We start from the raw sequence: 16105 nt of genomic DNA on the forward strand, positions 1-16105 counted from the left end.
AGGAACTGACTCACTGCTAATGAGTGGGAAAAGACAGAATGGAAAATCCCTACCAATTCCTGCTGACAGGATGCATTTATGGCAGTGTTCTCAGGTGATGGATTCCTGGAGCAGGTGATCAGTTATTTGTTGCACACTGAACAGGGCTTCCAGATGAACTGGAGTTAGGTGAAAATCATATGGGGCCAAGCAGAGACATGTATTTGACAGCATTTCTTCCACATTATTTAGCTCAGTACTCTTTCACAGTGGTTCTGTCTTCACTGTATTGAAGACTCACACTGTCTCCTATCACGCTGTACCTTTAAAAGGATGCACATGCAGAGACTCACTCCAGTACACGCAGTTTTCAAGGATGCTCTCCCTCCCCCTCTTCTGACAGTCTGGCTAAATACACAGAAGACGAGGACAATGAGTAGAGTTATTGCCTTTTTTTTTCTCCTCAAAAGGCAATGTCCTATCAGTTGAATACCTATTTTAAGACACTTCTGTAGAGTCAATGTTGTATTTTGCTGTGTCGGGTGTTGTTTGCTGAGTGTGGTAGCTACTGATTTATCTGAGAGCAGAACCATGCTGTAGGATTGCAAAACAGTGATTGCTTAACTATGGAAACTTCAGAAGCAGACAAATCTCACATTAACCTTTATTTTCCTGTTCAAAGGAGGCTTGCTCACAGCTGCCCAGCACGTAAGTCAGCACATCAACAAGGAGGGCACGCTCCCAGGCTGGTCATGGAGACTGTGATTTCTTGTCTTGATCTGATTTCAAGAGCCACAGGTTTCTGGACAATGAGTATCACTCGTTAGCTCAAGCTAGAGGGGTCTAGCTCTTTTCTCATTCTAAGGATGACAACAGACAAAGAGAGCAGAGATGCGCCGTTCAGGGCCTGTAGGAAAAGCATTTAGGATGCTCTTGCAGCCATAGGCAGTATAAAGGTCGGCCATAAGCACTTGTATCAAACAACCCACACACGCAGCCCATGTTCACATAATGTATCCTAAAATATACTGGCAAATCCCCCCAGGAATGAGTAAGGTGTTTAGATCCTGTTTCCCATCAGTTCATTTCTCAGATAATTACCATGGGTGAAATAAAGCAATATATGGCATAAAACTTCTCTTGACTTTAGTTGAAGTCCTACATGCTCGTGTGTTGAGCAGCTTAAGAAAAATGCTCTCCAGGGTTATGTGCTGTTGGCATTAGAGTCAGCAACTCTGCTGGCCTTTGCACTGTGATTATTCTCTTACAGGTGACAGAAGTTTTATCCAGATCTCAAAGAAGGGGTTATAGCCAAGTGATTCTAGGATGTAACCCCTTGAAGTGAATTCTTCCTTATGCACGTCATGATCTTGGATCACAGCCTTCACTTTAAACTTGTGCTTATGTTATACTTTATCCTCACTTCGGTTTTGTTTGTTGTCCTGATGTTGTTCTGAGCCTAAATCTTAGTGAGTCTGATACGATGCAGGTTAGGACAAGTGGCCAGAATCACTTAAATAAGATTTGGAAGAGGAGTTATTTTTCATGACTACAAATTAGAAGTAAATATTAAAATATGACATACTAAAATCTGAACAATTAAATTCAGTAGCGTAACTAAGTTTTATTTTCAGATAAGTTCTACAACATCATAAACATATGTCATTGCCAATAACCTCTTATAATAGAGACATCAAAAATTATTTAGTTATAGCTCAATTTCAGTTCTCTTTGATGGTTACTCATTTCCTGGTTTGCTTGGTTAAAATATGATCTACAAGGGCTGCTCCAAAAGTAATGCCTCTTATTTTAGTATGTTGGATCACAATGTCAGAGGTGGATGTTGGTGGTGTGGCAGTAGTGGTAGAACCTTCGCACCAACATCCCATGACATTTTGTTGCTGTGTGACAGACGGCAGCAGAGGGGCAGTCTGACATAATGGTGTCTGACGTGGAAGTGTGTATGAAGCAAAAGGGGTGGAACTGAATTCCTCCATGTGGAAAAATAATGGTGCCCGTTGACACTCAATGAAGGTTTACAGACACCAACAGTGGATATAAGCACAGTGAGGCAGTGGGTGCTGCGTTTCAGCAGTGGCATCAGTGACAGTGGGTCATCCCTGCTGGTGCAGATTGTTATGATAGCAGCATACAGGCTCTTGTTCATTATAGGTGAAAATGCACAGCTGATGGTGGTGACTGTGTTGAAAAACAGTGTTTTGTAGCTGAACATTTGCTCTATGAAATAGAGTTATTGTGCTCTTTGTATCAGCTGTAGTTTCCATGGAAATAATTAGGAGGCATTACTTTTGGAGTGACCTACATACTGTTATGCTCCATGTTTGGTTTTTGATTCAGCTTCTAAGCTTAGAATGGCAGTGGGAGTAGTGATGTGCCTCTGAGATTGTCTGTATGCTGTTTCATCTACTAAATAAGCAAGACAGTGGTTTAACACCCAGCTTAATATTGCTGGTTAAAGAAAAGGAGACCTTCATCCTTACACCTGCATTTCTGTGCCTGTGAAAATATAACTATAGACCATATGTTTTCCAAAAGGAGTTTTATGACAAACCTTTGCTCCCTATTTTGTAAGTTTATTCAAATAGTTTGAGAAATTTAGCTTACACTATATGCAAATCCTTGTAAGTAATGCATGCATTCCCTTTAATGTGAACAGTACTTTGTTAATGGCTCAATAATTAAGGGAGTTTACATTTTAAACACTTCCGTTTTTAATTGGCTGAATATTAATCACAGATCACTTTCAATTCTGTTGTGATACGCAAATTATTGATGTCTCAGATGTATTTGTTTTCAGGTATCAGTCTATCCGCATCATGCAAAGTAACATTCTGCAATTATTTCAATTAGATGCAGCCAGCCTTCAGAGCAAGCTGTGTATTTCATTTCTGCCAATGAAGAGAGCAGTTGCTGTTTTCCACCCCTCGCGTTTACTGCCCAGAACTACCACTCACAAGCAGTATGGGGGCAATACATAAGCAGTTCTCTACCTGAATTACGTTCGCATTCACAGGAAAGGACAAACAGTTGAATCCCTCTTGCGAGATGTCATTTGGCTAACTGGTCCTTCTGCCTGGGAAGGAGATGTCACCTTCTCTGGGGGTTTAAAAAATCATGTTAGAAAACGTAAATAGGAGTTCTTAATTAGCAGAATCTGCTTTGTGCCATAGCATTAGAGGATTTTTACATCAGACTGCAGCTGTTACCTAAGCAGAAGCGGAATTCCACCTAGCCACAAAGAACGAGGCACACGAATAGCTGCGTTGTCTCAAGAGCGGGTCGCTCGCGTCTCCTCACAGCGGTTTTGTTCCATAATTGCGATTCGCATTAAATGCAGTAAATGTTACCATCCTGCCCACTCAGTTTCCACCTCTACTTTTGTTTCAAGGCGGGGGAGGGGGACAGCCGCCAGAAAAGCCGGGGAGGGGCGGGAGGGGAGGGGGGTTCCTTTCCTTCCCTTCCTTTTCTCAGCCGCGGCGCGCACCCCGGCGCTGTGCGGAGGGGGGCGGGATGGCCCCGTCGCGGCTGTGCCCGGGACCGCACTTGTAGCTGCGGCCGCCCCATGGCAGCCCCGCGGCGTCCGGCCCGGCAGCGGGGCCCCGCCGCTCTCACCGCCCCGGAGGGCACCTCCCGCCGCGCCGCTGCCGCGTGAGCTCCGCGGGGTTCTCTCCGGGAAAGGTAACGGCGGCGCAGCTCCTCCCAGCGTGCGGGAGCGGCTGCGGGATCGCTTCCCCGGAGCGGCGTCTCCTTCCCCTCCGAGCAGCGCTCGGTGCGTGCGTGCGCGTGTGTGTGTGTGTGCGCGGCGAAGGGGAGGGGGCTCTCTCTGCGTGCAAGGGGTGGGCGAGAGCAGTGCGATGGGAGCGGGCGCCCGTGTGCAGAGGGATCCTCTCCCCGTGTGCGTGCGGGGGACCGCGGTGTCGGGGCAGGGCTCGGCGGGGCGGTTGCTGCATGCGGCGGAGCCCGCCGGGGTACCGCAGCACCGGGCTTCGCCTCGTTCCGCTCTTCGGCACCCGACGCGGCCAAGGGGGCACACCCGGGCGGGCTCCCGGCTGCCCCCGGCGCTCGGTGCGTGCGCGGAGCTGCCGGAGAGGAGAGACCTCGCGGGGAGAGCGGCGGAGCGGAGCGGAGCGGGGCCGCGGGGAGCCCGGCCGCCGAGGTAGGGAAGGTGCCGAGCTCGCCGCGGAGCGCCGCCGGGAGCATCGCCGGGGGCGGGCGGCAGCCCCGCTGGGCGTGTGAGTGCGGGCGGGGACGGGGCCGCGGAGGGACTGCGTTTGTGTCGGCGTTTTAATAGCTCTGAATTATTCCGAAGGTCTTGTTATTACTACTGTTATTTTAAAGGGGGGGGAGAGGGGGCAAAGCCGAGGCGGCAGTGTTTCCTGCCGGACCCTCTCCGCTCGCCTCTTCCCGGAGCCCCGAGCCAGCGGCTCCACGCAGTGCTGCCCGCTCGCTTCCCTTCCCTTCCGGCGGAGGGGCTGCGGCCGGGATAACCGCTGGAGGTGCGGATGGGCTGGGGGGACGGCATCTGTGTCGTGTGAATGCGCTGCGGGCTGGACTTTGCAAAGGTGCGGGGAAAGGGTGGGGGAAGCCCGGCTGTACCTTGTTGCGAAGGGTTGGAAGGGACGAGGGCTGCATCGCCGCGCTGTGCCCGTTCCAAGCCGGAGTGTGCGCGGTGTGTGAGCGCCCGCGTCCCTCCTGCGTTCCCCCGCCGGGAGGCAGAGGGCGACGGGGCGCCCGCGATAGAGGGGAGCCGGCAGCAGCCGAACCGGCTCCGGCCATCGTGTTGCGGCAAAACATTGCGGTAGTGCCTGCACTCCTGGTCGGGCTCGCGACCCGCCGGCAGCGCCGCGCAGTGCCCCCGCTCGGCACCGGCCGGGCCCCGGAGCAGAGGAAGAGGAGGGAAGGATGGAGCGGAGGGGTGCGGACGTGGGGCCGCCTCCGGGCATGGGATTGCCCCCGGGCTAGGAGCCTGTGGGAATTAACAGCAGCTGCTCCGTGTCCTCTACTCCCTGTGGTCCCTCTCCGGGGCCTCCTTGACCCGCTCAGCCATCCCTTTCTCTTTCCCTTCCTTGCTCCCTCCGTTTTCCCCCTCCCTCTTGTCCTTCTGTCTTCCCTTCCTTGCTCCCTTGTCCCTCCTCTGCCCTCCCCTCCAGGTTCCCCAGCGCATCCTCCCTTCCCTGTGGCTCCGATTCCCCTTCCTCCCGCTGACTCCTGCTTTCTCCACTTCCATCCAGACTCCCTCCTTTCAAGTCGGTGGCTTCCCACAGCGGGAAGTGAGAGGGACAACAAGTTGGGCACTGGGGCAGTGGGGAAGGTGGGGGGAGCAGTGCATCGATTATTGACTGATTTGTTAAAGGGACTGGGAGAACTAGCTTCTGAAATGCTCTGGCTCCAGTTCCGTGTGAAACATGGCAGCTCAGCTGGATGGGCTGGATGTGAAGGCTTCTTGAAAGCCACCTCTGTATCAGTGCAGGATGAGAGCAAATTACATAACGTTTTGCACGAAAAAAAAAAAAAGAAAAAAAGAAAAAAGTTCTTCTCAGGTTTCAGTAGTGTCAGACTGGCGAACTGCGACTTACACCCTGCAGATCGGGGTATTGTTATTCCAGGGGATGGGGCTGGACGCCTGTGCATGCTTCTTCCATACCTGTGTGCTTCCATTGGTCCCCCACGGCTGATCTTCTCATTTTCTGGATAGTTCATTGTGTTTCTGTGATCAATTTGCTACTTATCTATTCAAACAAGGTATGCTGAGCAACAGAAGCAGGGTTTGTGCATGCCTATGTATCCCTTGAGTGAATTTCACTATTGTAGTGATGATAGTCTGTATGGGTCGATGCTATAGATACCTACACTGAGTACTGGCATTGCTTTCTGTGCCTGCATCTTCATCTTTTCTATATTGTGCTTTCCCAACTCAGATGTTTGGATGCGCGTAACATCAGCGTTTGTGTTTAATATCACTGAAATGCATGGCAATGTATGAGCAGTGCAGGATCGGGGAGAGCATATATGCATAAAATTGAAATCTCCTTTGGTTATTTCACTTTGTTAGTTATGCATGTTTGTCATGTACGGCAGATAGGAATGTTTGACAGACCTTACAGTTATTTGTGTTTATCTACAACGATTTACACTGTGTATTTGAAATTCTAGCTCCTGTGTATTTGGTTGTTAAAATCTTTCATGTTGTTCTAAATTCAGTGCTTGTAGTTTATCTGTAATCCTTGGCAGGTACAGTAGCTTGGTGGAATACAATTTTTAACCCAAATGACTTTTTGGAACAATGACAACTGAAAAACATTTTCTCTTTTCTTTCCTTCTTTCTTCTTTAGATACTTTGTCTTTGTTCAGGAGCCTAAGGTTGCTTGCTGATCACAAGAAGATGTTTCTGTGGCTCTTTCTGGTTCTCTCATCTCCAGTTTCTTCTACAACTGCAGATGCTGATATATCTGTGGAAATTTGCAGTGTTTGCTCCTGTGTGTCAGTTGAGAATGTACTCTATGTCAACTGTGAGAAGGTTGCAGTCTACAGACCAAATCAGCTTAAGCCGCCGTGGTCTAATTTTTACCACCTCAACTTTCAAAACAACCTGCTAATTATTCTATATCCAAATACCTTTCTTAACTTTACGCACGCAGTGTCCCTGCAATTGGGTAATAATAAGCTGCAGAACATTGAGGGAGGGGCCTTTTTGGGTCTTAGTGCGTTAAAACAGTTGCACTTGAACAACAATGAATTAAAGATTCTCCGAGCTGACACTTTCCTGGGCATAGAGAACTTGGAGTATCTCCAAGCTGACTACAATTTAATCAAGTCTATTGAACGGGGAGCCTTCAATAAGCTTCACAAGCTGAAAGTCCTGATCCTCAATGACAATCTGATTTCATTCCTTCCCGATAATATTTTTCGATTTGCTTCTCTAACCCATCTGGATATACGAGGGAATCGAATACAGAAGCTTCCATACATTGGAGTTCTGGAACACATTGGGCGAATTGTCGAATTGCAGCTGGAAGACAACCCCTGGAATTGTACTTGTGATTTGTTGCCTTTGAAAGCATGGCTGGAGAACATGCCCTATAATATCTATATTGGAGAAGCTATCTGTGAAACACCCAGTGACTTGTATGGAAGGCTGCTGAAAGAAACCAATAAGCAAGAGCTGTGCTCCATGGGGACGGGGAGTGATTTTGATGTACGCATCCTCCCTCCCTCGCAGCTGGAGCCCGGTTACAGCACTCCAAATGGTCACACCACCCAAACGTCAGTGCACAGATTAGTCACAAAGCCACCGAAGACTACAAATCCTTCGAAGATCTCGGGGATAGTAGCAGGCAAAGCACTGTCTAATCGCAACCTCAGTCAAATTATATCCTATCAGACCAGGGTGCCTCCTTTAACTCCTTGCCCGGTTCCCTGCGTTTGCAAAACACATCCTTCTGACTTGGGATTAAGTGTAAATTGCCAAGAGAGAAATATAGAGTCAATGGCTGAACTCCTACCAAAGCCGTTAAATGCCAAGAAATTGCATGTAAATGGCAATTATATTAAGGATGTGGACACTGCAGATTTCACTGAATTTGAGGGGCTGGATTTACTCCATTTAGGCAGCAATCGGATTTCGGCCATCAGAGGAGAAGTTTTCCGCAACCTTACAAATTTACGGAGATTGTATCTCAATGGCAATCAGATAGAGCGCCTGAGCCCAGAAATGTTTGCTGGCCTCCACAACCTGCAATATCTGTATCTGGAATACAATGTTATCAAAGAAATCTTAGCAGGCACCTTTGACTTGATGCCAAACTTGCAGTTGCTCTACCTGAACAACAACCTTCTGCGAAGTTTGCCAGCATACATTTTTGCTGGGGCACCGCTTGCCAGGCTGAATCTGAGGAACAATCATTTCATGTATTTACCTGTAAGTGGCGTTCTTGATCAGCTAAAATCCCTTACACAAATTGATTTGGAAGGTAATCCGTGGGACTGCACTTGTGATTTAGTTGCTTTGAAACTGTGGCTTGAAAAATTAAGCGAAGGTATTGTGGTGAAGGAATTAAAGTGTGAAACACCTGTACAGTTTGCTAACATTGAACTTAGGTCTCTGAAAAATGAGATCCTCTGCCCTAAACTTTTAAACAAGCCATCTGCTTTGCTCACTAGTCCTGTGCCCGCTGTCTCTTTTACAACACCACTGGGACCGGTCAGGAGTCATCCTGGTGGCCCAGTTCCATTGTCCATCCTAATCTTAAGCATATTAGTTGTGCTTATTTTAACAGTGTTTGTGGCTTTTTGTCTTCTTGTTTTCGTGCTTCGGCGCAACAAGAAACCAACTGTAAAGCATGAAGGGATTGGAAATCAAGAATGCAGTACTATGCAACTGCAGCTAAGAAAGCATGATCACAAGTCAAACAAAAAAGACGGATTAGGAGCAGAGGCCTTCATTCCTCAAACCATTGAGCAGATGAGCAAAAGTCATACCTGTGGCTTAAAGGAGTCTGAAACGGGCTTCACGTTTCCTGATCCACCAGGGCAAAAAGTCATTCTGAGAAATGTGAATGACAAGGAGAAGGATTTATTGCATGTGGATTCCAGAAAAAGACTTAGCACAATTGATGAACTGGATGAGTTATTCCCTGGGAGGGATTCCAATGTATTTATTCAAAATTTTCTCGAAAGTAAAAAAGAGTACAACAGCATAGGGGTGAGTGGCTTTGAAATACGTTACCCAGAGAAACAGCAAGACAAAAAAAACAAGAAATCTCTAATAGGTGGTAATCATAGTAAAATTGTAGTAGAACAAAGGAAAAGTGAATATTTTGAACTAAAAGCTAAACTTCAAGGTTCACCTGACTACCTACAAGTCCTTGAAGAACAAACAGCTTTGAATAAAATATAGGTCATGCAATCTAATTGCCTACAGAGGACATTTATTTAATGATGAAAGTGCCTTTTGTTGACTTCTAACTTCCAAATACTATATTATATTGGTAGGCATAGAGGCAGGTGTATCCGAGGGTGTCTGATTAACTGTAGCTGCAAATGATTTGTCAATTAGAGGAGAATTTCCTTAGTAGATTTTACTACATAAAGCTCATGCCCTGTGGAATCCTGTAGGGATACTGCAAACTCTATTGCCAAAGGGATGCTTTATACATGTTACACAGAATTAAACCTCAAGAGGCATATATGTTTTGTACCTTAAATGCAAAACCATCGTCTCCTTGTGATTTGTTAGAGCAAACACAAGAAACTTGGTACTGGTGTTCATACCTCAGCTGGGTCCTTCATCCTGCACGTGGATTTAAGTTGGTGGAACTGGAGTAATCCTTTTGTGGTGTTGTAATGGCACTGTTTAAAGATTATCTGAAAAGTAACAAGCATGCAAAGAGAGAACATTCGATAGTATGTGTAAATTGGTTACATTTATGGCCTGCATCTTGAAACCACTGGAATTATAATGTTAAATTGTGCAAATATTTGTTTAAAATATACCATGAATTACATACCTGCGAAATAAATTTGACCACTTGAAGCATACATGTCTATACATAACATTAAAAACAAACAAACAAAAAAAAAAAAACCAAAAAAAAAAAAAAAAGGAAAGAAAACAGTTCAACTTGACTTCTGCGGTATTTGTGGCATCTGAAGAAAATATTTGCTGTTTATGCAGAACCTGTTGTAAGACTCATCTCCAATTAAACCTAGAGTTCCTTCTCAGTTACGTGAAAAACTTGCAACCCAAACGGGTTGTCCGAAATTGTCAAAGTGCTTACTGTGTGAGCGTAGCAGAAATTATTTTTGTAATATAATTCATATTTATGAAATACTTTGTATACTAAATAGGAAAATATGTACTCCTTAATATGTATTTAATATGCCTGACTTGTTTTCCTGATCGCAATGCATTAATCATTCGATATAAATAAAAGCAGAACAATATACCAAACTGAAACCGGGGGATGTAATGTATAGAGTAATCTGGAATTAAGGGATCAGGTATCATAATAATAAAATTGTTCTGTACTATTCTTGTGAAATTAGCATACTATCTTATTTCAGATTTGGTACCAATGGTGCATTTTGAAATAGATTCATTAGTTTTTTAGTATTGTGTCTCAGGCAATTATTTTGCCACCAGTTGTCTTGCTTTTCAGGGTTTTACAGCTTAATCTGAGTAGTTTTCACTACGTGTATTTAAAGGAATTCATGATAAAGGTAATATTTTCATTGTATATGCATACATTTTCTGTTCTTGCCTGTCTGGCTTCTGTCAGTCGGAAAAAAAAAAAAAAGATCAGAAGAGTACAATATAGCAAATCACTTCTATTTAAAAACAAGGTGTAAAATAAATATAGTGGTCTCAGCTCAGAGTATTGTGTATCTCGTATCTAGAGAGTAAAACTTGCTTTTGTGAAAGCTGAATGTGAATAGCTAGGAAGAAAGAGTATTCAGGAGAATGGAAAATCCCCACTTATCTCACTAGTAGATGGTACCTTGAGATAAGGGTTGAGATATATTGCTGAAGCATCGTACAGAAAATCTGCACTGTGAGATTAACAAAAGTTCCTTGACATGAACAGGAATTTTTCCATTCATTTCAAAGAGCTTTGGATTAGACCCTCTATCTCCTTTGCTTCTCAAACTCTTTTTTTTTTTTTTAAATCCTCATCCACATTTTATAATCAATACATAAATCAATCAAGATTACGAGAATGTAAATACTAATGTTTGTCATGAATGTGAAACGAGCAAATATTACAGCAAGACCCAACAGTACCACTGTGGAAAAGGCTATATCAGCTCTTTCTGTTAGACACCACTAATTTCAGGGCTTTATGGCACTGCTGTAAAATTTTTATTCTGGAATGATACTTGGCAAACAGCCTGCAGTATATTTTTACAAAGATTCAAAAAAAAAAAAAAAAGAAAAAAAAGAAAAAAAAAAAAGAAGAAATATACCCACAGTGCTTCTTTATTCCAGGGAAAGCAAAACAAAAAGACATTCTTCTACTTTCAGGCATTCGTTTCTGCTCTTGTAACTTAGGAAGAGGGTTATTTTATTATTTTATCCATGGTATGAAGTATATAAATGATTGCAGATAATAAAATGATAACAGATTAATGAATGGCTGGATTTCTTTCAAAAAGCTGCTGCTGTCCATGCACAATAATTTACTTCTTTCAAGCTGTCACAGGGATTTTCAAGAGATGGATACTATGCACATATGTATTTCTGGCGTAAAAAGTTCTTAGTTGCCCAGTAACACAATACATGGCCAACACTCAAAGGAGAACATTTGAGCTCATTGTGTCGAGAATGTGGATTAAGGAGTTGGTAAAGATGCATTGCCATGAGAGACCATAATGGCTCCATCAGCAGGCTGAGGATAATGGATCCTGGGACTGCTCTGCGCAGTGCTGCGCGTCTTGGAGGATGTGTCAGTGTTCACAGGGATTTGCCAAAGCATGAGGCTTCTGACACACTTCAGGGTACTGTCAGAGGCTGTGGTGTCCCGTAACCTTCTGTTGAAGTCAGGTGTCAAAAATACAAAAAGCAGCAAATTTGTTAATACTCCAAAATGATGTAAACCTGATACATTTACGGTGAGCATGGCCTTGAGTTAAAGGAACACTTAACAAATTCCTAAGCTAAATCAATTAAGTTAATGTTCTCTTTTTCTCTCTCTCTCTCTTTTTCTACCTGTGGTCTTCTGTTCATTAAGACAGGAAGAACTGAGCCATTATGCTGTACCGTTGCAGTGGGTCAGATTTTCCTACCCTTTGAGGTCCCAATCTGGTAAAGCCTTTAAACTTAACTTAAATCATGTATGGAGTTATTATTCTTGAGCTAATAATGTAGCACCTGCCCAAGAGTGAGGCTTAGGTGGAATTATGTTGTTGACTTCCAAGAGAGCAGGCACAGAAGAGTTGTGTATAACGCAGAGATCTCCACTGTCTACAAGCTGGTGGTTGCTCTTCATTCTCAAGTTGTCCATTGAGCATTCTGGGATTATGCAGCTGAATGTGGGTCCACCAGCATAAAGATTGCACAATCTGGACCTTCCTGTAGAAATTGTCCCCAGATGTTTTACATTTGTGGTGCAATATGTAGGCATAATACTGTCAGTAAAGAATGCAGAAGTTGGCAAAACACTGTATTTCTGTGACACTGTTACTTTGAATGACAACCTTCATATCAGTTTTATTTCCTCCATATTTTGAAACAGTGTATGTGTCTGTGCAGCAGTTTGAGTGTAACATCCATTCAAATCTACAGTGAGTCGTTCTGGGAAAGTGGCTCTTCGGATGTGGCTTAACAGATGTTTGTTATATTGGTTTGAGTGGCCATGATTGTAAAATGGCTGTTAAGACCCATAGACATAAATTAAATCAGTGGTGGTGTTAACATAACCTGTTGTGTTCGTTGTATTATAAAGAAGTTTACATTTTTTAAACAAAATCAATAAAGTGTAATCATTTCCTTGAAAAAAAAAAAATCGTGCAATTTTATCAGAAAGCAACTACTATGGTGCAAGAATGTGATGCTGTTTTGTGAGTTACATTTTGCATTTAGTGTTCAAGATTGACAGCGGTATGGAAGTCCAGTATAATAACATCTTCTTAAAAATGATTTTTGTTTGAAAAAAAAGCCATAATGACATTATAAATGATAAAAGGCATGGCCTCATGAGAAAAAGAGTGTCAGAATCAAATGTGTCAGAATCAAAAAAACCCATCCAAAACTTGATGTCTATTATATCTTTTGCATGATTTGTGTATTGATATTGTATGAAATGAACACAGTGAGGGTTTTTTTTGGCTTTTGTTTTGCTTTCGTTGTTGTTGGGTATTTTTGTTTGCTTGTTTTGTGGGTTGATTTATTTACTGGTTGCATCCAAAGAGTGGGGTAGGAAATATCAAAAGAATGTATTTATAATCACTCTATTTTCAAATAAAATAAAGAAAACGAAACATATTGGTTTTATCCTGCTTCAATCATTATTATCCTAGATTAGTTTATAATATAAAAACTTATAAAGTCTAGTCCAGTGTGAAACAGAAGACTCTAGGTTATGACTTTTGCTTGCCTTCAGCAATGTCAAAACTTCAGCCAGCATTTACTTAGAATTTTTATGAAATATTAATAAAATTGTTTGGTACTGTTGTGTTTCTGAAACTAGACTTGGTTACATGCCTGTAATATTCTCTTTCAAAACGTTTGTGTATTGGAGAAAGAGAATCTATCATGTAGTTAAACATACGTGTTTTCTAACCACTTTGGACAGTTTATTATTTCTTTCTATTGTCTTAACCAAATCCTGGTTGCTTTTGTAGTCTGTATAGTACCTCAGAAAACAGTTGTTTGCTTTAGTAACATGAGCAGTATTTATTTCTTGTTTGGGTTCTGAGATCTTGAACATGGAAGTGTTCAGAGAGACAATATCTCATAATGCTTTGATTCTGCACCCTTCTCATTAATCATTTTGAATAAAAGGAAGAAAATTAATTTATCTTTAATTCCTTACCTATAAGAAAAAGAAAAAGTATCCATATACTATTTTAATTGGTTAGATTATTTTTTTCTTTCAATTAAATTTGAAATGACATCTTCAGGCAGTTTAACTTCCTAATTTTGATTTTACAGTAAAAATGTTTAACAAAGTCTCATAAAAATCTTTGTGGGAGGGGAGAATATGTTTCATTCATCCTTATGTATTCTGATTGGTGTTGTGTTGAAAACTAATAGTAGGAATGTTAATACTCAGGGACAAACTCCTCTCGGAAACACACTGTGTAAACATGTATTAGTATGTAAGCATGCAAATCAGACTAACTCAGCGATCTTCAGTGGAATCAAACCAGCCTTAACTCTGGTGAAGACTAAAGCAGAAATTTACTGTATTATGTGAGGAGCTGATCCTTCTGGCAGTGAAACAAAAAACAAGCTATATTGTTGTTTTTACTTGAAAGAAAATACAGTCTTACTTTTTAATCATTAGTATGTGTGATAGAGCTGTTGTTAATTTCATATAACAGTGGGACAGAATGTAGAGTAGGTGCAGTCCTGTGCCCATTTGATGTCTGAGGAACTCTTGATTTAAGAGCTGTGTGCATTCTGTTGTTGTACTATGGATACAAAACTATTAAAATAAGCTATTTTAATACATAGACTTGGAATACAGAGTAGATAAAATAAATGTGCTATCTTAATAATGCAAGTTACCTACTAATACAAGTTATTCCCTAAGGTGGAATGCTCCCTGCTCCTCTCACTCATTAAATAGTATCTACTTGGAAGTACCTGTACTTTACTTTTCATTTTATTCGTGGTCATTGGTAATAGTTGATATAATTCTTTAATTTTCCGAAAACAGGACATTTTGAGCAGACTCTTGTTTCTAAAAACCAATAATTAGTCCCAGGCTGCTGCGCTACTATATTGATTTTTCTTTGTCTTGCTTACAACAGTCTTAAAACAATTGCAGAATTGGTGTAGTCATTTTACACTAACTTGTTTCTTAAAACCACAAATAACAACCAGGACCAAACAAGCAGAAACCTAACTGGTGCTAATGCTAAATTTTATGTATGTATATGTGTATATGAGTGTATATATATACATCTATGTGTGCATGCACAAAGATTTAAAGTGTTGCTACGAGTCCCTTTGGGCTTTGTTCAGTCAGCAACCAAAATGTGATCTTTATGCTGTGTAATAGCCATTTTGCATATGTGCAATAACAAGTTGTTCTCAGTCTGTTTCCCTTACCCCTAAGCATTTCATTTCTTGATTTAATTCAATGTCATTTCATAAAATCATTAAATCATAAAGGTTGGAAATGACCACTGAGATCATCTAGTCCAATTGTTGGCTCATCAGCACCATGCCCACATTTCCTAGAGATGTGTGCCCTGTGACCAACTGGGCTGTCCTTTCCTTTCATGCTCACACTTCACCTTCCTCAGTCTTCTACAGCAAAATGGTTGTCTAGAAGTGTTAAATAACTGTTTCCAAAGAGACAGAGAAATAGAATTTGTCAAAATGTTAAAAATAAAATAAAATGAAATAAAATCAATAACAATGAAAAAACAAACTGTAGGCGTCTTTCCTGGATGGTTTCTGAGTCACATCAGATGGTATGTGGTCCAGAACATAATGATATTGAGAACATCGGGTGATACATGATCCGGAGAGGAATAGGAAATGGTTTAAGCTTCTGGAAGGGAGATTCTGAAGCTGGACAGTCATAGCTTTTCATGGCTGTAAGCTGTGCAGTGTAGAGGAGGTGGGATTCAGTCAACTGAATCCTGACAGTCATTGTGGGTTAAATCTTGCAGACATCTGAGAGATCTACAACCCACCAAAGAAAGGTTTTGGCGTTACCATTCACCTGACCTGCCTTGGACAAGTTACTTAGATAGAAATGGTGAGGCTTTTAAGTTAACTATGGATACTTTTGTGTGTAAACGGTTGTTTTGTAGGCAGTATACTCCATGCTTAATGTTTGTTGAACATTGTTTTTGGTAGAGACTTTCTTCATGAGATATTTTGGTGCTTATATGTGAATATGAGCCACTAAGCAGTAAGTACATCTAAAAGAACAGAGGGTAGAGTGTTTTGACAGATTTTGAGCTCTTCACTGCAGGAAACTGCAGGAAACAATGTACCTTACAGCAGATTTCCTTGCTCCCCGGCAGGATTTTGGAGACTCTGTGAGCCCTTCTCAGCGGGACATTCTTCTTGTCTGCACACCATAAATAAGATGCCAGATCACCAGTCTGGTGTATGTACAGCCTGTGTTTGTCTATACCCAAAAATAACGCATGAGGAGAAGAGTGGGAGAAGAATCCTTTTTTTATTATTATTTTTTATTTTTTTCTGAAAAGGAAAATGGCATGAATTTTAATTTGTTTCTCTGTTGAACAACAACAAAAAAACCTAAGCTATTTTAAAGAATGGTCAGCTGGGTAATATCTGTATTTATATTTTAGTGAAAAGAATGGAAAGCACATAGTTTGTGTCATATTTTTAGCATGCAGCTTTTCAACTTGCTTCACTGTTGGCTTTGTATATGCCTTGGGAGGCAAGGAACTCATGTGC

At 42.1% G+C, this 16105-nt stretch overlaps 1 protein-coding gene across 10 annotated transcripts; it reads left to right on the forward strand.

The window, feature by feature from the left end:
* The first annotated feature begins 3533 nt into the window (after nt 1-3533).
* Nucleotides 3534-12975, forward strand: SLITRK4 (SLIT and NTRK like family member 4). Of its 10 annotated transcripts, none has more exons than XM_004940727.5 (2): nt 3534-3678; nt 6333-12975. In XM_004940727.5, the coding sequence occupies exon 2, from the start codon at nt 6383-6385 to the stop codon at nt 8894-8896; it is 2514 nt and encodes an 837-aa protein (XP_004940784.1). In that variant the 5' UTR covers nt 3534-3678; nt 6333-6382; the 3' UTR covers nt 8897-12975. The 10 variants fall into 10 exon arrangements, with proteins under 10 accessions (XP_004940784.1, XP_004940783.1, XP_046796566.1 ...); XM_004940726.5 differs by having other exon boundaries at nt 3580-3769; XM_046940610.1 differs by lacking the exon at nt 3534-3678 and adding an exon at nt 3834-4232.
* Nucleotides 12976-16105: the final 3130 nt, after the last annotated feature.

Source organism: Gallus gallus, chromosome 4 (assembly GCF_016699485.2).
Source record: "Gallus gallus isolate bGalGal1 chromosome 4, bGalGal1.mat.broiler.GRCg7b, whole genome shotgun sequence".
NCBI lineage: Eukaryota > Metazoa > Chordata > Aves > Galliformes > Phasianidae > Gallus > Gallus gallus.